Here is a 23,705-nt window from a genome sequence, read left to right as displayed (position 1 = left end):
TCAGGGATGACCCCAAACTGTCACCAACCATTGCTAAAGGGAAGCTCCTGATCCTGAGTCAGGCACACAAATCCAGGGACTCCGGTAAAAAGCAGGAGGAAATACATGGGAGAGGACGAGGAAAAACCTCAGAATCTTAAAACTGGGAAAAATCTTTGTGGATGCAGCAGATGCTGACTGGGCTGGGCAGCAGCTCCCCCTCCATGACTGGAGCAGGCTGGATTGAGGATCCAATTCCTACAAACCGCTGCCCATCCCAGGATCTGCTCCAGCTTTTGCTGGTGGTTTTATCACTGATTGCCTTTGACAACGAGGGGAAAACGAGAACCTGAGTGGGTTAAACCTTCCCCCCATGGCTGTAGGAGGATCCCACGGGAGCCTCTGCTCTGCTTTTCCAAGCGATCCCACCCGGATCCCTGCCCTGGGCCCGGATCCCAGATCCACACGGACAGAGCTGCTCCTGCTCCTGTGACTCCGGAGTGCCCAAAGGAGCCCCAGCCCTTCCTTGGAATAACCCTGTGCTCCATGTGTCCCTCAGCCCTCTGTGTGCCAGGCCAGGGGCAGCACCTGCTCCCAGGGGACACCGGGACACGGAGCCCATGGGAGAGAGGATACCAGAACCGCACGGGGCCACCCCAGGGGCCATCCCAGCCCAGGGCCACCCCAGCCCACAGAGATCCCTTCCCACCTGGCGGGAGCTGCCCTGTCCTTCCCGGCCTCCTGTGGCGTGGCCGTGCCCGTGGATTCCGTGCCAGCCTTGGCCTTGTAGTCATCGTCATCGTCGCTCTCGGAGCTGTCTGAGGAGCTGCTGTCTGAGTCCACCAGCGGCGCCTTCCGTGTCCCACACGCGTTCCACACACAGGGAGAGGCAGTGCTGGCTGGGGGAGGAACAGCCCACGCTGGAACCTCGGGAAAACTCCCTTGGAGCGGCCCAAGGGCTCAAACGGGGCCTGCAGCTGCTGCAGAGGGTCAGGGAATCGTGGAATGGTTGGGTGGGAAGGGACCTCAGAGCCCCTCCAGTGCCACCATGGGCAGGGACACCTCCCACTGTCCCAGGCTGCTCCAAGCCCTGTCCAGCCTGGCCTGAGACACTTCCAGGGATAAATGAGATGTCCCCATGATATCAGCCCCAACTCACTACAACTCCATCCCTTCCCTGCTGGCATTGTCCCAACAAACCCTTGGGATTTCTGCCCTTGCCTCCATTCACTGATCCCGCAGGGAACCCTCAGGGCAGGGACCCTGCAGGGATGTTTTCCCTTCCCCAGGTGCTCTGTGCAGAATTCCCGGGAGCTGAGGGCACCCCGGGGCTGGCCCCGTGTCACTCACAGCTCTTGTCCTGGCCCTGCGCCGGGGTCCTGTCAGTGCCGCCGCTCTCGGTGTCCATGGGGGAGCTGCAGCGAGGGCCGGACTCGGAGCTGGGGAGGGAACAGCCCTGAGCATGGACACCGGGATCATCCCAGAGGTTCCCACTGGGATTATCCCAGAGCTTCCCAACAGCCCTGCAGGAGCAGTCCCCAGGCCCTGCTCTTCCTTCCCACCAGTGTTTTGAATTTCTATTAACCTTATTTGCTGATTCTGTACCCTGTGAGGACACAGGAAGCGGGGCTGTGTCCCAGCCCCAGGCAGGAGCACTGGGAAGCACTGGGAAGCATGAAGGAGCCCCAATCCAGGATGACCAGACAATATTAAAACATAAAAGGGAAGCAACGGGAAGGGAAGGGGAAGAAGAAAGGATTACAGCCATGCGCTCCACCAACACGTATCCCAAATATTCCCCCACTGCAAGGCTCCAGGGGAGCTGGAATTGCGTAGCTCTTACCAGCAGAAAGGCTGGAAGTCTGTGAACTTGGCCCAGCCCTTCTCCTCCGGGGCGCTGCTCTGCGGGGAGGCCGAGTCCCACACGCTGGATCCCACGTCCATGGCCACGGGCGGCGTGGGGCTCACGGGCTCGAACACGGCCGTCCAGCCGGCCCCTGCGGACACAACAGCCTGGGCTGCCAGCACAGCCTCTGGCCGGCCAGGAACAGCCCAGGGATCCCAGGGACAGGGCAACCCATCCCAGGGCACATCCATCCCTTCCACAGTCCCACGGAAATCCCTGTGGATGTTTATCCCCAGGAGAGGCATCCATGGAGACAAATGACACTGTGGGTGGCTCCATTCCCTGAGCCAGAGATTCCCAGCTCCAGGTCCCTCAGTTCCCTGCCAAAAGCTCCCATCTCCATCTCCAATGGCTGCATTTTGGCAGTTTCAGGTAAGGAACTGATCAATGGATTGCAATATTTAAGACTCCAGAAATCACTGGTTAATGGCTTTTTTTACAGTCCTGGAGGAATCCTCCTGCAGAACCTACCTCCATCATCCTACTCCCAGTCCTACAAATCCCACCTTTGGAATAGCATTTTTCCTGAGCTTTTCCCAGGGGAGAGGGAGGATTACAGAGCTCTGCAGGAACAGAACCGAGCGGGAGGGACCCACCGAGGCTGCACCCCCAAAACTGATCCCAAATTCCAGCTGAGTCTGCAGAGGGTGACTGGGCTGTCACACACAACCCACTGGGACCGTGAGGTTTATACTGGTTCTTCCCAACAAACTGGAATTATCTGACACTTCCAAAGGGGTGCAGAGAGCAGGATCCTGGGATAACCCTGCCTGGTGCTCACAGTGACAACACAAGGGCAGCACCCACAGAAAGAAATGGTTTAGAACTGAAAAAGCTTGGAGAAATGGATGGTTGGGAAAATGTTTTTGTCCCTTGGAACTGTTCTGCTGACAGCACCATGGGTGTCCAGCATTCCCACAGTGTCATTTACATGGAGAGCTGGGAAAATCCCTGAAGGAGCAAACAAGATGGGAAGAGACAGGGGGCTGGAGGGACAGGACACAGGGAATGGCTTCCAGCTCCAGGTTTAGTTGGGATCTTGGGAAGGAATTGCTGGCTGGGAGGGTGGGCAGGCCCTGGCACAGGGTGCCCAGAGCAGCTGGGGCTGCCCCTGGATCCCTGGCAGTGCCCAAGGCCAGGCTGGACACTGGGGCTGGGAGCAGCCTGGCACAGTGGGAGGTGTCCCTGCCAGGGCAGGGCTGGGGCTGGAGGGGCTCTGAGGTCCCTTCCCACCCAAACCATTCCAGGATTTCAGGAAAACCCTGTCCCTCTTCACTCCTCCTCCAGGCACTGTAGGGATGGGTTTGCAACAGGCAAACACAGCTGGGAAAGCAGAATGGGCAGGGCCGGGGGGTGTGGAGACACCTGGCAAAGGTGGGCACAAAACTGTCCTGGGATGGGAGGAGTTCAGGTCCCATCCCTCCACTGCTGCTTTGACTGGGATTTGCACTAAAGGAGCTGGGATCCAGGGAATCACAGAACCACTGAATGGTTTGGGTGCGAGGGGACCTTAGAGCCAATCTCATCCCAAGTGCTGCCATGCGCAGGGACTTTTCCCTGGGATTCTCCCTGTGGGGCTGCCTGACACGAGGGCTGCTCTGGGGCAGGGCTGCAGCTCCCTGAGGCTCCAGAGGAACAAAGTGAGCCCTGACATCCCCATTTCCCCCAGCCAGGAGGAACTGGGGACTCTCCATGGGCAGCTGGCAGCGTGTGAGCGCTGCTGTGCACAGATCCCAGGATGTGCTCCCGCAAATCCGGTACCTTGGGAGGACTCCGAGTCCTTCTGCTCCGCGGTGCTGCCCTTGTTTGGCGAGGGGGGGGGGCGGCTGCTGCTCCTCCTCCTCCTCTGAGTCCACGCTGCCGTCGTGGTCCCCGTTCTCCAGGTCACTCTTGGAGCTCTCTGACGTCTGCGATGCTCCAAACCTGAGCGGGAACTGGGAATGAGCCACTCCCGGAGCAGCCGCTGCACCCATCCCTCAGCTCCTCCTCCCTGGCCCTGGGGAAACAGCCCAGAGCTGCCCAGAGCCTTTTCCACGGTTGTTTCCCCCAAAATATCTCCCCAGATTGCTCAGGGCAGTCGTGGGCACTCGGAGGGATTCCAGATTCCCGAGGGCTTTGGTGTCAGAACTCCCTGGAGGTGCAGGACAGACCCAGGGCCAGGGGCACCACAAACCAGTGCCCAGCGAGGGGATGGGCACGGGCGTGGAACCCACCCTGTGCCTGGCAGGACCTGAGGCTGATGATGCTTGGCAAGGACATGCAGAGCTCTGGGATGTTTTCCCTGTTTCCTGTGATCACATTTCAGATTGGGAATTACAGAAATAACTTTATCTAATAAGTGGCTCTGCCAAAGGGATGAAAAATTATTTCAAAGCCTGAGATGCCCCAGGAGGCCTCTTGCTCTCACTTTTCTGATTTGAACATTCTGAGAAAGAATGTTCTGCCCACTCCCCTCAGTTTCACCCCCTCCTCCTCCTCTCCAAGGATGAGGGAAGGAGAAGATTCCAAGTGTCTCACACTGAGAGTGGGGGTTTTTCATGTGTTTGATGGAAGAGTCATTAATTACATGTTCCCACTGTTACTGAATTCCCTCAAACTGGGTCTGTCTCCAGCTCAGGAGAACCCCAGCACAAGTGGCAGCGAGAGCGCTCGGGGTTGAGTCAGATAAAACCTTCTGGCCCCGAAATGACACAAACCCCAAGGAATTCCTCCTGGCCTGGATTGAAACATGCAGATTCCCAGCATGAGGGGGAAATCAGGGCTGTGTTTTCACCTTACCGTGTCCTGGACTTGACCTGGGTTGCGTAGGAGATCTCCTTCTCCTCCCAGATATCCTCCTCCTCCTCGTTGTCGTCGAACTGCTGGATGCGCTCGTTGCAGCAGGCCTCGAACAGGGAGGCGTTGGGCTGCAGGGATCAAAGGGAAATCACATTCCAGAGGTTCTCTGGAGACAGTGCTTTAAGGCCAAGTCTCAGGGCTGACCAGCCCCAGCTTTGCTCAGGAGCTGGGATCACCTGGATCACCACAGCCCAGCTGCTGCTTTGCTTTGGGGCAATAAACCAGGAAAGGCCAGGAGCAGCCTGGCAGTGTTTACATCCATGAGAAACCCATCTCTGCCTGTGCTTCCCTAACCTGTGTCTGGAAAGATGATCAAAAGCTGGGAGAGCTGGACATGCTCACCTGGAGAAGAGAGGAATCCAGGGAGAGCTGAGAGCCCCTTGCAGGGCCTAAAGGGGCTCCAGGAGAGCTGCAGAGGGACTGGGGCCAAGGCATGGAGGGCCAGGAGCCAGGGAATGGCTTCCCAGTGCCAGAGGGCAGGGCTGGATGGGAGACTGGGAATTGGGAATTGCTGGCTGGGAGGGTGGGCAGGCCCTGGCACAGGGTGCCCAGAGCAGCTGGGGCTGCCCCTGGATCCCTGGCAGTGGCCAAGGCCAGGCTGGACATTGGGGCTGGAGCAGCCTGGCACAGTGGGAGGTGTCCCTGCCATGGCAGGGCTGGCACTGGAGGGGCTCTGAGGTCCCTTCCCACCCAACCCATTCCAGGATTCCCTGATTCTAAGAACAACAGACTGGCACTGCAGGAAGATTCCCACAGTGCTGGCAGTGCTGCTTCAGAGGAAACATTTCCTGGGAGGAGCCCCTGAGGGGCCGGGCAGTGCCCACGAGACCCCTCTGCATTGCCCAAAGACCCCCCCAAACTTTTGTTCTCTCAGAATCCAAGCAGGACCTTTCCAGAACCACATTTATTCCAGCACTATCCCAGATTCCCACTCACGCTGTCGTCGTCGGCGTCGATGTTGAAGTTGATCTCGGCGATGCGGTCGAAGGGAGCGCTGGGAGGGAGGAGGGAGGGAAGAGCCTCAGGGATGGCTGTGAGGAGCCAAGGCCAGAGCCACTCCTGGGCTCTGACCCCCTGAACAGCCACCCCTGTACCCAGGCTGCGGTGTCCCCTCACTGCAGGAAGGGTTATTCCAGCCTGGAACATTCCCTGCCCATGGCAGGGGTGGCACTGGAGGGGATTCCTGGGGTGCAGCCGGGGGGGGTCGGGCTCTGCTGCCAGGGAACAGGGACAGGAGAGAGGGAACGGCCTCAGGCTGGGCCAGGGGAGGGGCAGGGTGTGCATCAGCAGGAATTTCCCCATGGAAAGGGTGCTCAGGCCTTGGCAGGGGCTGCCCAGGGAGGTTTGGAGTGCCCATCCCTGCAAGTGTCCAAGGAATTCCTGGAGGTGGCACTCAGGGCTCTGGGCTGGGAACAAGGTGGGCATCGGGCACAGCTGGGAGGGCTTTTCCAGCCTCAGGGATCCCAGGATTCTGTGAATCTCAGTGCAGCAGGGGCCCAAAGCCCGAAGTGTGGCTGTGCTGTGAACATCTCGAAATGACCCAATTCCCAGCCCGAGCCAGATGAGCCCCTGGTGGGAACAGCAGAGGGTGCTGCAGGCCCAGAAATTCCCAATTCCCAGAGAATCTGGATCCAGGAGTTCACTCCCCCTACTTATGGATCTGTAGCTTTTCCAGTGGTATTTTCCTTGAAGAACTCTTCAGTTCAGTACTCCTGCAGCCCCAGGGACACTGACACATGGCTGACACTCCTTAAATATTCCCACTCACTTCCATCCCAGTGTCCAGCAGCTGGAAACAGCTGCCAGGGAGCACCACTCCCAGAATATTCCAGGTGTTGCAGGATATTCTCCCTTTACAACCACAAACAGAGCCATAACATCCCAGGCACGGACTTTTTCCAGCTTCCTGTTCATTTTACACCGGGCACGAGGCTCCTGGGGCAGCTCCTCAGGGATTTAACTCCTCCCTGCCCCTCATTCACATCGGGCCATATTTGCCAGCAGTCAAAAGTTTATTTTATTTTATTTTATTTTATTTTATTTTATTTTATTTTATTTTATTTTATTTTATTTTATTTTTATTTGGTTGGGGTTTTTTATTGGTTTTTTTTCGTTTTTTTTTTGTTGTTGTTGTGGTTTGGGGTTTTTTTTTATGTGCAGAACAGAATAATTTCTGTTCATATCATCTCTGATTCTAATCTGGAACTTGTTGGCCTTATCAAGGTTCTGACATCTCCAAGGCTCAGGAAAAACCCTGGATGGGAAGGGCCTTGGATCCCAAGGAATTCCTGGGATGGAGACAAACGCAGGAGCTGAGGAGCAGGAGCGCTGGGATCCCCTGGAGCACTGCTCTGTCCGTAACTGAATGGTCCCAGTTTCAGGACTGTTATGACCCCTGGGATAATCCCAGTGCCAGGTACATTTCTAAGGAGAGAGGATGAGCTGCAGCTTTAACGGGATTAAAGGAATTCTGTAAAAGCAGCAAAGTCCGAGCTCTGGATCCAGCCAGTTGTGTAACACTAAATCCCCTTCCCTGTCTCCCTGAATTGCCTCTGCTCCTGATTTTATCCCTGTTCTCTTTCTCTGGAGGGGGAAAATGGCTGCATTTCCCTTGGATTCCATCAGAGCACTGTCCCCTCACTCCTCATTCCAATAAGGATTTAATTCCTTGGGAAAGATCTGTTAAGCTGCCCAGGCTTTGCTCTCATGCTTTGCTTTTAAACTCATCCCAGACCAGGGATGGACAACAGTTGCCTGCTTTATTTCCTCCTTAAAATGAAGGAATGCTTTTCCTTGCTTCTCCACCTGGCTCTGGAGATCGGGCTGTGCTCCTGGAAAACAAGGAGCTGTTTCCAACCTGAGGAGGGATAACGAGGCTCATTTGTAAACCTGAACCAGAGGGAGGATGGGATGCAGAGGCTCTAACGCCGAATACCCCCAGGCTCACTTGCTGCTGTCACCAAACACCCCCAGACTCACTTGATGTTGTCATCCTGGTCTGCAAACTCCTCGTCGTTGAAGCCGAACTGATCCACGAAGTTGGCCGTCATCTGCTGGATCTGGTACTCGGAGAAGGCCTGGGAAGGGATCCCAACAAATCCATGGTTAGGGTGTCCAGAGACACTCCAGAAACAGTCAGTGGAGCTGCATGGGAACAGCTGCTCCAGGAAGGCATGAACATCACAGGAAGTGTGGGAAATCCTCAATTCCAACCCCTCCCCACAGCAGAGTCACACAGAGCTCTGGGATTCCTGCTCCCAGGTGGATCCCAGCCCATGGCACTGCTCTGGGAAAGCCCAGAGGAGCTGAACACACAGACTGGGAGCAGAGTTCAGGGAGCTGCTCCACACTGGGATGGACCAAAGGCAGTTGGAGCAGGAAGTTTCCCGGGAACAGTGAAGATGTTCCCAACTCACCTGTTGCAGAGTGAGTTCGTTGGGAAAAGCGCTCTCAATGTCCTCATCCTCGCTGGAGGAGTGGAGGTGGTGGGTGCTCACCTGGGAAAGCACAAACCAGTCAGGGACCAGGGAAAACTGGGAAAGCTCCAGTGCCTCAGTTCCACCAAAGCCCAAACTCCTGCCGAGGCAGGAGCTGCCCCGAGGAATGCCAGGGACCAGCCCAGCACCACGGATCAGCTCTGCTGAAGGACTGTTACAGAATGTTTCTGGAAGTGCTTTCTACTCTGCCTTGGAAGCATTCTTCAGCAAAACAAGGACAATGAGAAAAACCAGGAATATCCCTTTTTTCTGTCAGGGGAAGCCCAGGAGCCACCGGAGTGACCAACTCACCAAATCCACCGTGTTCCTCCGGTTCGTCTCCGTCAGCGTCTCCTCCACGAAACTCTCCCACCTGCCCCTGCAGTCCTCAGGCAGCTCTGGAACGAGAGGGTCACACAGCCCATGGGATTTGGGTGCTCTGAGCCATCTGAACTCCTCGGGGACTCACCTGGGCTAAGGACACACAGCTTCTCTCACCTTGCTGGGAACAACCCCAAGCGGGGCTCCAGCTGTGCTTGGCTCTTCCCTTTCCTCCTGGGGACTGGGGGGGCCCTTCCCTCCCATCCCTCCCATCCCAGCACAGTGGGACAACTGGGAGCCCAAAGGTGAGCAGGACTCGAGGGCTGAGTAAAGTTTAATAACTGAAGAGCAAAAGATTGTGCCCCCAGATTGTCACTGCCTGGCTGGATTGTCACTGGGGATGGAAAATGGAGAATCTTCCTTCCTCCCACCCAAACCCATGGCACAAAACCAGTTCTCCAGGTGGGTCCAGTGAGGGCAGGGTGGACACAGGGAGTATCTCTGGCAAAGGGAGTATCTCTGATGAGCACATCTGGGGCCTCTGGGGACATTTAACCTCGTGTCTTTCCTCAGAGACGTGTCACGGATTCATGGAATGGCTGGGTGGGAAGGACCTCAGAGCCCCTCCAGTGCCAGCCCTGCCCTGGCAGGGACACCTCCCACTGTCCAACCTTAACTTCACTGAGTGAAAACCAAGAGCAGCCAAATGGGGTCTCAGCACACTTTGAATGATGGGATACTGTGGGATTTCACTGGGAATCCTTTCATTGTGGAAGGACCTTGAGGAAACACCTGCAGTGAGTCCTTCCAGGAGCTCCCAAGGGTTATTTTTCCCTGAAGAGCAGTGAGGGGGAGCTGCAGGAGGAGGAAGAGGAGGAGGAGCAGGCGGTACCTTTGATGAAGTCACTGATCTGGGCCTGCATGGGCCCCTTCTCCATGTTGTGCACCACGGCGTTGGCGATGCGGGTCAGGTGCCCCATGTTCCCTCTCCTCCTGCCGCCCTCTGCCCTGGAACAGAGAGCAGCCGCTACCCACGGAGCCGGGATACCCACGGAGCCAGGATACCCACAGAGCCAGGATACCCATGGAGCCGGGATACCCATGGAACCGGGATAGCCACGGAGCCAGGATACCCATGGAGCCAGGATACCCATGGAACCGGGATAGCCACGGAGCCGGGATACCCACGGAGCCAGGATACCCATGGAACCGGGATAGCCACGGAGCCGGGATACCCACGGAGCCAGGATACCCATGGAACCGGGATAGCCACGGAGCCGGGATACCCACGGAGCCAGGATACCCATGGAACCGGGATACCCATGGAACCGGCATACCCACGGAGCCAGGATACCCATGGAGCCAGGATACCCACGGAACCAGGATACCCATGGAACCGGGATACCCACAGAGCCAGGATACCCATGGAACCGGGATAGCCACGGAGCCGGGATACCCATGGAGCCAGGATACCCACGGAGCCAGGATAGCCACGGAGCCGGGATAGCCACAGAGCCAGGATACCCATGGAACCGGGATAGCCACAAAGCCAGGATACTGATGGAACCGGGATAGCCACGGAGCCAGGATACCCTCGGAGCCTCTGGAATGGCCCCGGCACTCCTGCCCCAATGGCCACAGAATTCCAGCCCCACACATCCCAGAGTTCCCTGCAGAACCCAGCAGGGATCAGCCCTGCTCAGGCAGGACGGGATGAGCTTGCCCCCCAGCACAGGGACCTTCCCCCATTTTGCCATGTTTTGGGACCCCTGATCCCACTCAGGTAACGTGGGAGGAGCTCCAAACAAGGAGCTAAACATGGAAAATATGCAGGAATAAATCTGACTGTAATTCCCAGGGAAGAGAACTCCCAGAGCTAAGGATTTACAGCACAGCTACTGACAGAGCTCCAGGGTGGGACTGGGGCTGCAGCAGTGCATCCTGAACACGCGACGTTCCCATCCAACCATGGGATTCCCCCTTGGGATAAAACCAGATCCCAACATGGAGCCCGAGAAGCCCCTGAGTCCCTTTCCTGGCTGCTCACTCTTTCCTTCCTGGAGCGTGAAGCCGTGCTAAAAACCAGATCAGGGAATCCTGGGATGGCTGGGTGGGAAGGGACCTCAGAGCCCCTCCAGTGCCAGCCCTGCCCTGGCAGGGACACCTCCCACTGTGCCAGGCTGCTCCAGCCCCAATGTCCAGCCTGGCCTTGGCCACTGCCAGGGATCCTGGGGCAGCCACAGCTGCCCCCCCTGGTCTCCATGTGCCCACTGAGAGCAGCCAAGGACCTTCCTGGAAACTCCACCTTCCCAAAGCCCCAGCTGAGATTCCTCTGCTTCAATCCCTCTTTTTTCCTTGCCATCCAGATCCTTTCCAGTGTGCTGCTGACTGGAGCGCTTTGGCAGGAAACAGGGATGAGCTCTGGCTCCTTTCTGGTTTAATCAGCAAAGCTCCCAAGCAGCACCCAGGGGTATTTTTGGTCCTGCAGAACTGGGCGAGGAAATGCCCAGCAGAATTCCTTATGCAGACAAGGGGCTGTAAAAAGGACCAAAACCCAAAAAAACCCAACCCAAACCAACAAACAAAAAAGTAATCCAAACCCCAACCCACCAATTATCCGCCTAAACAATTCCAGTGGGACTCCAAAGCCTTTGGAAGCCTCCAAGAGCTCAAAATAGAGAGGGAGGACCAAACACTGAGCTGGACATGGAAACGGAGGCCTCCAGAATATTTTCACTTTAATGTTTTGGTTCTTTTAAAATATTTAGTTCTTATCAGCCCAATCAGCACAAAATCCAAGGGGTTTATGAAGCTAAAATATGAAATCCAGAGCACAAATGCTTGGCCACCCCAACTTCCAAGAGTTTTCCACTCCAGGGAGAATAAAATTGTGCATTTAAAACAAAAAAAGAATGAAAGGAGTGAACGTTCCCTGGGATTCCCCGAGAAAGCAGGAAAGCAGCAGACTGAGTGTCTGGGATGAGGTGCTGGAAACATCCCTAAACCCCATCGCGCTTTCAAATCCTGCCTATTGGGAATTTGGCTTTTCAGCATGCAGACCATCCCAATTCCAAATCCCAACCACAATCCAAGCCTGTTTGGGCACCATTAAATGGGACATGCTCCAAGAATATTCCAAAGTCAAGCGCAGCCCTGGGCCAGCAGTTCCTTACTGGATTTTGTCATTGGCTTCCCAGGCATCCAATATCCTCTGCACCAGGCAGCACTTCTGGAACAGCTGGGGGGAAAGGGAGAACATTCAGAACTTCCCAAAGGAGAACTGTGGCTCCTCCTCTTGCTTCCCTCTCTCCTCCCCAGGAACTCAAACCTCAGCTCTTCCCCTGCCCAAGAGCCCCAGCTCCTCCCTGATTATTTCCCAGAGGATCCGGGGAGAGCAGCAACACCTGGAACATCCCCAGGCTGCTTTGGGCTTCCCAGCAGCAGGAATGAAAATGCTGCTGGCATTTTCCAACCCCCACACCGGGGTCTGACCACTAAAGGCTGGAATGTTCAAGTTCTTGTCCCAAATGTATAGTTGTTTTTACTAAAAAAATGAAATTTTACTAATATATAGGGCTAATTTTACTAATAAATAGGGATAGCTTTACTAATAAATAGGAATACTTCAAATAATAAATAGGGATAATTTTAATAAATAGCAAGGGATTCACAGGGCCATTAAATGAGGGGAGTTTTGGAATGGGATGCTACAAATAAAGGTACAAACCACAGTTCCATGAGAACCACTACAAATGGTAATAAATAATAATAGAACCCACTGAAATTGATAATAAATAATAATAAATCCCACTAAAAATTGATCATAAATAATAATAAAAATCACTAAAATAGATAATAATAAATAACAATAAAACCCACTTGAAAATGATAATAAATAACAATAAACCCCACTAAAAATAGATAATAAATAACAACAAAACCCACTAAAATTGGTAATAAACGATAACAAAACCCACTAAAAATGACAATAAATGATAATCAATGCACACTGAGCCCAGTGCCTGCTCTGGACCAGCCCATCCCAGAGATGCCCCGCTGGCCCCAGCCCAGGCCCAGCTCTCACGTGGGTGACCATGATGTTCTCGGTGGCTCCGGCCACGGGCTCCGCGGGCTCCGCGCTCTCCGGGGCCGCGCTCCTGCTCGGAGCCTCCTCTTTGCTGCCCGGCTCCCCCGGGCTGGGCTTCCCCTCGTGCATGGAGTGGGACAGGATGGCTGCTATGGACAGCTCCACTTGGAAATGCAAAAAGTTATTCCACGTGTATTTAAAAAATAAGTCCTGGAGGAGAAATGAGAGATGGAAGAATTTACTGGGGATAAATTTTCCTGCTTTTAATGATCAGTGATATCAGGGATCTTTAAGGATCTTCCCAATCCATCCCATCCCAGCATTCTGGGGCTTTGTGATATGAAGTTGTTGCCCAAGCTGTTGTTTGATCAGCAGTTCCACTCAGTTTTCCTGCTACAGCCCAGCACCCACTGCTGGCTGGGCTCTGCATTCCCTGGGTGCTCGGTCTGTCGGGAAACCAGTGAGTATTCCCAATAAACTGAGCACTTGGGAATTCTCTCACACACAGACAGCACTCACAGCACAGACACACAGAAAACTCCAACTGAACTGTGCTGGGGCTGAATGACTCCTCAGAGAAACAGGAACTAAACAATTGCTAAGGACGGGATCAATTCTCTTAAGGCTGCCCAGGCGCCGGGAGGCCTTTTCCAGCCTCAGGGATCCTGGGATTCCAGGAGGAAGTTCATCTCTCAGCATTCCAGGAGCTCACACACAGCACAGACTGTTTCACACCCTCTCCACTGAACTAACAAGGAGCTAGAAGTGTGAGGCTCAGTCCAAATCCCCAAACAGTGGGATTTGGATCTCAAAAGCTCTTCCAGGGATCTGCTCCTCCTTGGAGCAGATCAGAGCAATAACGGGACTTTGTCCCCCTGGCACAAGCCCTGCGCAGAGCGGATCCCAGGGAAGGCAAAGCTGCTCCCAGCTGGAATTCCCCCCGCCCTCAATACTCACAAGTAACAAGTCCATGGTGCTGAGGCGGCAGAGCTCCTGGTTGATGCTGGGAGTGTTGGTGTGCAGCAGCGCCGCGATGAGCCGCGAGCCGTGCAGCCGCGCGTTCCCCAGCGGCTCCTCCAGCACCCCCAGCGTGGTCAGGATCGCCGGTTTCTGCGGAGCAGGGACGGCAGTCAAGGAGGGACAACATTCCTGCCGTGCACCTGCACCAGGGTCTTCCCTCCCACGGGGCCCAGTGACAGGAGACGGAGCCATGGCTGGAAATTCAGCCATGGGAATTCCACCTCAACAGAAGGAAAAACTTCTTTCCATGGAGGGGGCAGAACCCTGGAACAGCTGCCCAGGGAGGGCCTGAGTCCCCCGCTCTGGGGACATCCCAAACCCCCCTGGACGTGTCCCTGTGTCACCTGCTCCAGGCGACCCTGCCCTGCAGGGGCTTGGACTGGACAATCCCTCCCAACCCTGGCTATTCTGGGATTCTGGGATTCAACAGAACCCGCTCATTTCTGGAATGTTCTCAGCAGGGAAACCTAAACCACCTTCCCAAGAGGATGGTTCTGGGACCACTGGGAGATGTGACCTCCAAATCATAAGATTAACATCCAACTAAAAGTTCCTTCCTCTCCATCCTTTCCCATCTCCACTCAACCCCCAGTCCCAAACTGTCTCCGCTTCCTGGATTTCCCTGAACACACCAACCCTCAGGTGCTGGCTGCAGATTCCTGCTGCAGATTCCTGCTGCCTCATCCCTGCACGCCCCAGTTAGGAAATTTCCCTGTGGGTTTCCCTTCCCCGCCGCGTGTCCGTGCTGGAGCTGTGTGATTCCCGGAACGCTGGGCAGTACCTTGGGCGGGCGCAGCAGCAGCTGGTGGAAGTCCTTGAGCCGGGGCTCGATGCCGTGTAAGATGCTGCTGTTGACAGTGTAAGACCTCTCGAATCCCTGAGTGTACGAGTCCATCAGGCCTTCCACTCTGAGGGAACACCGGGATTCACTCACAACTCCCTCTTCCAGTGATGATACCAGATGGTCCTCAAGGTCCCTCCCACCCCAGCCCATCCTGGGATTCTGGGACTTTATGACATCAAACCATTGCCCAGCTCGGTGTTCAATCAGCAATTCCACTAAAACCATTTTCCTTCTACACTTCCCACTTTCCATCTTCCTTCTCCTGGGGCCCAGAGCTGCCCCCAGCACCCAGAGGTGGAGATTTCATTAAAGAGCCTCCAGTCACACTGCCCGTGTCAGTGGTTTTCTCTTCAAAAATAAGGATAAAAAATAATAATTTTCAGCTCCTGAACATATTCGCATACCTGCATTAATTACATTAATTAATTATAGTATTTCTTATACTGAATTAATTAATATTAGTATCATTGCCAAGGTGCTGCTCACACAACAGAACCCGTGCCGAGCTCAGGGGGAGCTGACCATGAATAACCTCCCTGCAGAGCTGGCAAACCACACCCCCAAAGGGCTCCCTGGGGTTCCAAACTCCCGAACACTTCCAAAGGAAATGGCTCAGCCACAATTACCTAAAAATGTTCATTCCTCCCACTGTGCCAGGCTGCTCCAGCCCCAATGTCCAGCCTGGCCTTGGCCACTGCCAGGGATCCAGGGGCAGCCCCAGCTGCTCTGGGCACCCTGTGCCAGGGCCTGCCCACCCTCCCAGCCAGCAATTCCCAATTCCCAATCTCCCATCTCAAACTCCCCTCTTCCAGCCTGAAGCCTTTCCCTGTGTCCTGGCAGTGCCTGTGCTGGCAGAGAGTCGCCAGCAGGCCCGGCCTGTCCCTCCCGGCCCCCAGCCCAGGCCGGAGCCCCCGGGCGGCTCCCGAGGCGCGGTCCCGGCGGTCCCGGCGGTCCCGGCTCACCCGGAGCGCCGCGTTTCCAGCAGCGTCAGGAGCACCTGGGTTCCGTTCACGATGCAGCTCTCGGTCTGCTCCCCGTCAAACATGTTCCTGAGGAGCTGCTCCACGCACTCCTGCCTGGGGACACAGCGCGGGGTCACCGGGCGGGGCTGCTCCCAGCAGCAGCACCGCTCCCGCTCCGGACCAGGGCTGCTGCACCCACTGATGGATTGATCGGGGAACCGCTGAAGACGGAGGGAAGATCCCACTCCTCCCGCTGCTCTTTGCCAGGGCCAAGGAATAACGGGTGGGAGGAACAGGAGGCTGAGGCCCTGCTCCCAGCTCCAGTTCCTGCAGCTCCTGTTCCCCACCACATCCCAGCTCCTTCCCTCAGGGACAGCTCCCCAGAATCCAGCACTCAGGAAGTCCCTTCCCTGCCTTCCCCAGCCCCGTGTCCAGCCAAACCCAGCATCCCTGGAGTTCACAGCCCAATCCTGACTATTTTCTAACATTCCCAAAAATCTCTTTCCGTGGGTATAAATAAAATATGAGACAAAAATGTAAAAACAGATGAATAATTCATGAGGCAGGATTATTTGAATAAGGAGTATCTAAATATCCTCTGTCAGCAGAGCAGGGGAGGCAGAGGCAGGAAAAGGAGTCAATTTTCTGGAATGAACCAAATTCCCTTTATTGCACTCAGCCAGCAGCTCCTGCAGCCTGGATTTGGGGCTCATTCCCTAACCCTGACCCCACCTCCTTCATGCTGATCCTTCGCTCCTGACTCAGGGATGATAGAAGTTATCCAAACTCCGAAAAGTCACTGTAAGACTGGGGAAAATTGGCCAGGAAGGGTAATGAGCTCGGTGACCTTCAGCAGAAAGGGGAGTGAAAGAATCCCCTTGCCAAAACGTTCTTTATTTTGAGCAGGAATTCTGGAGATGGTTCCTGGAAGTGCAGGGTCCCACAGCCCTCTCCAAAACTACCAAGAAAGCCTAAAATTACCAAAAAAGTCTGGAAGTGCCACATCTTCCATGGCCATCATCCCTCCCACTGCAGGGAATCACAGCCCTCATTAAAGGTCCTGGGATTCCTGGGGGAATGACCGAGCTGGAATCTCAACTCCAAAACTTTGAGGGCTCAGAACTGACACAGAGTGAGGAGAGGCCACAGGCTCTGGTGAGGGATGTGCCTCCAGCTGCAGAGCCCAACAGTACCAGGACCTGGAGCTGCTGGAGAGAGTCCAGAGAGGCCCCGGAGCTGCTCCAGGGCTGGAGCCCCTCTGCTCTGGAGCCAGGCTGGGAGAGCTGGGGGTGCTCGCCTGGAGAGGAGAAGCTCCAGGGAGAGCTGAGAGCCCCTTGCAGGGCCTAAAGGGGCTCCAGGAGAGCTGCAGAGGGACTGGGGCCAAGGGCTGGAGGGACAGGACACAGGGAATGGCTTCCCAGTGGCAGAGGGCAGGGCTGGATGGGAGATTGGGAATTGGGAATTGCTGGCTGGGAGGGTGGGCAGGCCCTGGCACAGGGTGCCCAGAGCAGCTGGGGCTGCCCCTGGATCCCTGGCAGTGGCCAAGGCCAGGCTGGACATTGGGGCTGGAGCAGCCTGGCACAGTGGGAGGTGTCCCTGCCATGGCAGGGCTGGCACTGGAGGGGCTCTGAGGTCCCTTCCCACCCAACCCATTCCGGGATTCCAGGAAAAGCCAACACTTCCCTGGCACAGGATCCAGTCAGGCCATGGCACAAAGGCTGGATCTGCCTCATTCCTGCAGGAGCAGTGAGGGAAATGAAACATTTATGGAAGAGCAGCAGGTCCTGGCAGGGGCAGAGCTCCATGGCAAGCCCAGGATGGTCCCAGTGGCTCTCCAGTGCTGGGATGATCCACATCCATTCCCACCTGCACACACCAGCTCCTGTCCCAGGAATTATCCCACGGTCATGGAAGAACTGACAGCCCTGGATCAGGAGAAAAGATCCCAAATGTCCCAAAAATTCAGAGAGCTCTGGGTGGACAGAAACGTCCCACGGGATTTGGGAGCCCCAGTTCCTTCCATGGCTCCTTCCAGCCCTTTCCTGACAAAATGTCACCTCCAGGCCTAAAAGAGCCTTTTTTAGTTTCAGTCTCCTGGAGAATCTCCCAGAGTTTTTAGGTTTGAAGTGAAGATAAGAAGCAGAACAGGACATAAATAATTGAATGCTCCTTGCAAAGAGCAAAGGAACAACAGCAGGAATTGAGCAAAACTGGGAAAACCAATATTTCTGGTACACACTGAACGTTATCTGGGAAATTAGGGAATCCTGGAATGGGCTGGGTGGGAAGGGACCTCAGAGCCCCTCCAGTGCCAGCCCTGCCATGGCAGGGACACCTCCCACTGTGCCAGGCTGCTCCCAGCCCCAATGTCCAGCTTGGCCTTGGGCACTGCCAGGGATCCAGGGGCAGCCCCAGCTGCTCTGGGCACCCTCTGCCAGGGCCTGCCCACCCTCCCAGCCAGGAATTCCTTCCCAAGATCCCATCTAACCCTATTCTCTGTCTGTTTCCTGTCATTCCCCTTGTCCTGACACTCCAGTTCTGGATGAACAATCCCCCGCTGGCTTCCTCTGAGGTCCCTTCGGACCCTGAAGATGCTCCGAGGTCTCCATAGAACCCTCCCTTCTCCAGGCTGAACATTCCCAACTCTCTCAGCCTGAAATTCCCTGGGTCAGGCCGGGAGCTTTGGCCTCCCTGATCTCCTCTCCTGCCTCCAGACAGAGCCCCAAACCCCAAATCCCTGGAGAGGCCGTTCAGTGCTGCTCCAGCTCCAAAGGAACATCCCTGCTCCACGTGCTCCCTGTGGAGCAATCCAGGAGCCACCCCCAGTGTCCCCAGCACCCCCAGTGCCCCCAGTACTCACGATTCCAGTGCTGTGAGAAGTGGGTCTGGCTCCGGGACATCCTGGAGCTGAGCGCTCTGGTCTCTGCTCAGCCTGATGATGTCACACAGGGTCTGGGAAGCGTTGGATTGCCTCTGGAAACAGGAACAGGAGCAGCATCAGCACCAGCTGGGATCAATCCCATTCCTGCTCCACCCCGGAGTTACTTGGTGCTGGATACACCAGGAGTAGCAGCATCACCAGACTGTGCAGTCAAAGGCAATTGGCCCAAACATGACCATTACCAGCAGTTCAGGAGCTCAGGGATGAGGATTCCTTTTCCTCTCCTCCTCAATCCCGCTAACCTGCACATTCCCAACACAAACATTCCATCCTTCCTCCCACTGCTCAGCCTTCCTGCTAGAGAAAACCCTTCACCATTTAATTCCCAGGGACTGAAAGGCTTTCCAGGGCTGTTTGAGGACTTTATCCTCTGGTTCTGGCCCCCAGTCAAAGCCTCTCTGGAGCTGCTGCAGCTCAGCATTGCCCCAGCAGCTCTGCTACAGCACAAATCCATGGGGATGTTCCCAGTTTTCCTCTCAGAGGGGGAGATTTGCCTGGGATTAGCTGAGGGAATTGGGCTCAGAGCTGCATTTCCTGGACTCTACAACTGAATTCCTACTTGGGGCTAAAAAGATTTGAAAATGGCATAGTGGTTGATTTTAAGGGATTTTCCAGGACCAGCAGGTTCCTCCCTAATCCCAAGGGAAGTCCCCGTTCTGAGATGAGCTGAGGCAGCAGAACCAAGAAACTGGGAGTAAAGTAAGTGGAAAACAGATGAAACTGCTCCAAAACCCCCCATTTGGTGCTGAGCAGAGGATGGGACATGCCAAGGCCATCCCTGGTGGCTCCTCCACAGGTCACCAGCACAGTGCCCAAGGACAACGGGAATCTCCAGAACCCTGCAGGACCCAGCACTCCAAACCCCAGCCCTGGTCCCACTCACATCCTCGTCCTGGCTCGAATGGATCAGCTCCACGAGTCTCTGGATAATCCTGGCTTCATTCAGCCACTGCAGGGAAAGGAGAGGGAGAGAAAATCCTCGTTGGATGTCTGGGAACTCGGAACAAGAGGAGCTCTGGGAAGCCCTTCAGGAAGGGGAAGCCCTTCCTTCCCTCTCCTGATCCCATTCCTGAGGCAGGGACAGGGATAGGGATGGATGTGGATTTGCATCAGCATGGATGGGGATGGATTTGGATTTGCATCCTGCCATGGAACTAACACCCAAACCCCTCTGGAAAGCACGGAATGCTCCAGGGACAAACAGCCTCATCCGAGCAGCAGTGGCAGAACCAGCACCACGTTCTCCCACAGCTCCTGCTCTTCCTGCTGCTCTCACTCAGCAATTCCTCCTCCTCCCAGATGCTGGAACAGCTGTCACTGCACCTTGACCTTGCTCCACAACTTCCTGTTCTCCATGCAAACCATTCCTTATCTCCCTTCCCAGCCCAGGCAAACCAGGATGGAGGGACAGGACCAAGGGAATGGCTTCCCAGTGGCAGAGGGCAGGGCTGGATGGGAGATTGGGAATTGGGAATTGGGAATTGCTGGCTGGGAGGGTGGGCAGGCCCTGGCACAGGGTGCCCAGAGCAGCTGGGGCTGCCCCTGGATCCCTGGCAGTGGCCAAGGCCAGGCTGGACATTGGGGCTGGGAGCAGCCTGGGACAGTGGGAGGTGTCCCTGCCATGGCAGGGCTGGCACTGGAGGGGTTCTCCAACCCAAAGCATTCCATGATTCCCTGACTCTATGATTCCTTGAACATGGTGAGGAGTTACACTAATTCCTGTCCCAATCAAGGTCTGAATTTCTGAACACTGGGAAAGAACAGATTCCCTTTCTCCAAGCTCTCCAGCTGGACTACAGAGTGGTTGGGTTGCTCCATGGAAAAATGAGTGGGAACCCCTTGCTGCCAGGAGTGACCCAGGCTGCTGCCCCGGAGCCACAGCCGGGCTGAGGGACCCCACAGAAGCGACTCCAACGCTGGGAACAGGATCTGCTCCTGGGATAGAACACCCCAGCATCCCGTTTGTCCTGACCCAGGCAGGAGCAGGGGCTGGGGGCGGGGAAGGCCCTCACGTTGAGCACGTCCTGGCGCAGCGCCGCGGGCTCCACGCAGCTGATGAGGCGCAGCAGCAGGTCCATCATGGCTGAGGTGTCGATGTGCTTTAGCACCAGGCTCAGGAACTTGTCCTTTTTCCTCAAAAACGAGATCACCTGCGGAGACAGGAGCCCCCATCAGCTGCCAGCAGGACACACAGCTCCCTCACAACTCCCTCACAGCTCCCTCACAGCTCCTGGAGCTTCTCCTTTGTGTCTCAACCACTGGCCTTGGGTTGGGAGCTCTCCAGGGAACAAGGGAATAATTCTTATTCCAAGGCAATACCAAATCACATCTTTTCAGCCAACTTTTCTCCCCTCTGAGCCACAAAGAAACCCAAGGCCATGGAAATAAGCAGAGCTGGAGAATTTTCCTTTCCTCCTAAGCTTCCTGCCAGGCAGCATTTAAAAGCCCAGTACTGAGCGGGATGTGAGTATTCCTGAATCCCTGTTCAGCACATGGCTCAGCGCCCCTTCCCTAAGGATGAGCCTGAGGCCTTGTTTATGGATTGGGATGACTCTGGTGATCCTCCAAAGGCCTTGGCATGGAAAGCGCAGCTTTAGCCGTGCCATGGGGATATCCCGGCTGTGGCTGATCCCGAGCCAGAACTCTGGGAAGAGTCCGTCCACGCCAGCACCTCCCTGCACTGAGGAACTCCGAGAACTTTCTGGAGACTCCATTTCACCTCCGACCTTAAACCCAACTCCAGGAATATCATGAGCTCACAGCAAGGACATGACACCAGCACTGACAGGGAATTCCCTGGCTCGGGACAGATCCCATCCCCACCTGTTCTGTTTTCCGTGCAATGAGGTTCCCGATGGTCTTGCTGAAGAAGCTGGCGAGCAGGGGGTTCAGGGGGGGCTCATGGTCCAGGAAGTTGTAGAGGATGTTGAGCAGGGTCTCGTCCCCGCCCAGTTTGTCGTTGATCTGTGGCACATCCGAGGTCAGCAGCTCGCAGGCCGTGTTGGGGTACCTGCAGTGACACACCCGGAGGTGAGATGGGAACTCCCCTGGAGATCTCCCTCTGCAAAGGTCTCATAAAGTGAAGCAATTCCTGGCTGGGAGGGTGGGCAGGCCCTGGCACAGATTCTCAGAGCAGCTGTGGCTGCCCCTGGATCCCTGGCAGTGGCCAAGGCCAGGCTGGACATTGGGGCTGGGAGCAGCCTGGCACAGTGGGAGGTGTCCCTGCCATGGCAGGGGTGGGGCTGGAGGGGCTCTGAGGTCCCTTCCCACCCAACCATTCCAGGACTGATTCCCTCTGGTGAGGGCACTTTTCCCACAATGGGTTATTGATTTGTGACCAAACCAGGTTTGTACACCAGGATCTTTCCCAGTCTCTGCAATCCAAGCTTTGCACTCCCCACGAGCCCCTAAAACACTCCCAGCCCAGCTGGGAGCCCTGAGCCTTTCCCTGCACCATTCCCTTCCCCAGCAGCCTCCTCCTGTTCCTGCAGCTCCAGCCCCAAAGGTTCCCTAAGCCCCCCAGGCCCCACTGCTGCTGTTCCTGGGCTTGGTGCTGCCCAAGGAGCTGAGGCTGAGGATGTCCCTGTCACCACCTCAGAGGGACTTTCCAGCCCTTCCATTCCTTACAGCCCCGAGAGGACATGAGGACTCATTTCTCCTTTTCCTGGCTCATTCCATGCAAAAAGCATCCACAATTCCTAAAGATCCGTGTGTGGAGCCTCCCTTGGATACACATCCCATGGACAGGGGGAGAAATGGGAGCTCTCCTCGTCCCAGCGGGTTCTGCTCCCACAGCTCTCACAGCCCCAGGTCTGATCCAACCCTCACCACTCCCATTCTGGCACCACAGCCCAGCCCTGGAGGTTTCCCGGCTGCAGGGAACTCACCTCACCCCAACTCCCCCCTGGAAGCTGAGCTTCCCTCACCCCTGGGCTCAGCAGCTCCTCGGCACATCCAGGAGTTCACAATCTCCTTTCTTGCTCCAGCCTCCCTCCAGGTGCACAATTCCACAAGTTCTGCTTGGATGGGGATTTACTGGGGACTTATCCTCTTTGCAGTTTCCCCTCTGAACTTTATGAGCTTCCATCCCACCTTTCAGGGATAAAGCCCTCAGATGATTTCCTTTCACACATCCTGAGCCCCAGATCCTTCCCAAGCTATCAAGTTTCTCCCTGTTCTATTTCACAAACTTTCACAACCTCTCCTGAAGAGCCAAAAGTGGGATTCCATCTGGATTTACACAGTCCACTCTTCCTGCTCAGCCTGTATTTATTCCAAAAGCTCAGCCTGTATTTATTCCCTGGTTTCTAATGAGCTCAAACCTCCCTCCCCTCTCCAGGCTTTGGAGACGCTCCTGGGAGTCCCAAGGGCTACCAAGAAAATGCTCCCTGAACATCAGCCCTCCCTGTCCACCCCTTCCCTCATTCTTCACCTCTTTGGTTACAATCAGGGAATCCTGGAATGGGTTGGGGTGGGAAGGGACCTCAGGGCCCCTCCAGTGCCAGCCCTGCCATGGCAGGGACACCTCCCACTGTGCCAGGCTGCTCCAGCCCCAATGTCCAGCCTTTCCTTGGCCACTGCCAGGGATCCAGGGGCAGCCCCAGCTGCTCTGGGCACCCTGTGCCAGGGCCTGCCCACCCTCCCAGCCAGCAATTCCCAATTCCCAATCTCCCATCCAGCCCTGCCCTCTGGCACTGGGAAGCCATTCCCTGGCTCCTGTCCCTCCAGCCCTTGGCCCCAGTCCCTCTGCAGCTCTCCTGGAGCCCCTTTAGGCCCTGCAAGGGGCTCTCAGCTCTCCCTGGAGCTTCTCCTCTCCAGGTGAGCACCCCCAGCTCTCCCAGCCTGGCTCCAGAGCAGAGGGGCTCCAGCCCTGGAGCAGCTCCGGGGCCTCTCTGGACTCTCTCCAGCAGCTCCAGGTCCTGCTGCTGTGTCCCGAGGGCTAGGGCAGCTCTGCAGGTGGGTCCCAAACTCACCTTTCAGAGCAGCCCCAGGATACTCCAAGTTATTACCCAATGTATCCCCAGGCATTCACTCACCTGGGAACAGCCACCTCACCACCATTATCAACGCTCTTATCTAAAGCCAGACCTGAATGTGGGGCATTTCTGTGGGTTTCCATCAACACCAACCCCAGCCCTGATCCATTCCCACCATGAAAAACCTGCCCAGTTTTATTTATTTACAGTCAGAGCAGCCTTTTATTTTTATATGAACTTCACAAAGGCAAACAAACTTCCCAAACCCAAATGTCAATATTTTTCAGTATACATTGAGTCAAAAATGCATAAACACAACTTTGGTGAGAACCAAACCCCTGTGAGGAGCTCGGCA

At 55.7% G+C, this 23,705-nt stretch overlaps 1 protein-coding gene across 1 annotated transcript in view; it reads right to left on the bottom strand.

Annotated features, from left to right (window-relative positions):
• PPP6R2 (protein phosphatase 6 regulatory subunit 2) overlaps positions 1-23,705 on the bottom strand; it is a 54,744-nt gene that overhangs the window by 3,867 nt on the left and 27,172 nt on the right. Inside the window, 20 exon segments of the mRNA XM_069033481.1 lie at positions 689-878; positions 1,330-1,418; positions 1,823-1,976; positions 3,647-3,707; positions 3,709-3,808; positions 4,664-4,791; positions 5,660-5,717; positions 7,703-7,800; positions 8,140-8,220; positions 8,512-8,597; positions 9,413-9,528; positions 11,694-11,758; positions 12,605-12,817; positions 13,565-13,717; positions 14,409-14,535; positions 15,434-15,547; positions 18,294-18,406; positions 19,258-19,323; positions 20,387-20,524; positions 21,198-21,384. Of these exon segments, the coding sequence (XP_068889582.1) occupies positions 689-878; positions 1,330-1,418; positions 1,823-1,976; positions 3,647-3,707; positions 3,709-3,808; positions 4,664-4,791; positions 5,660-5,717; positions 7,703-7,800; positions 8,140-8,220; positions 8,512-8,597; positions 9,413-9,528; positions 11,694-11,758; positions 12,605-12,817; positions 13,565-13,717; positions 14,409-14,535; positions 15,434-15,547; positions 18,294-18,406; positions 19,258-19,323; positions 20,387-20,524; positions 21,198-21,384 (2,337 nt within the window).

The sequence above is a fragment of the Aphelocoma coerulescens genome, chromosome 1A (assembly GCF_041296385.1).
Source record: "Aphelocoma coerulescens isolate FSJ_1873_10779 chromosome 1A, UR_Acoe_1.0, whole genome shotgun sequence".
NCBI classification, from domain to species: Eukaryota; Metazoa; Chordata; class Aves; order Passeriformes; family Corvidae; genus Aphelocoma; species Aphelocoma coerulescens.
Note: the sequence above shows the minus strand (reverse complement) of the source record. Positions and strands in the feature narration are given on the sequence as shown.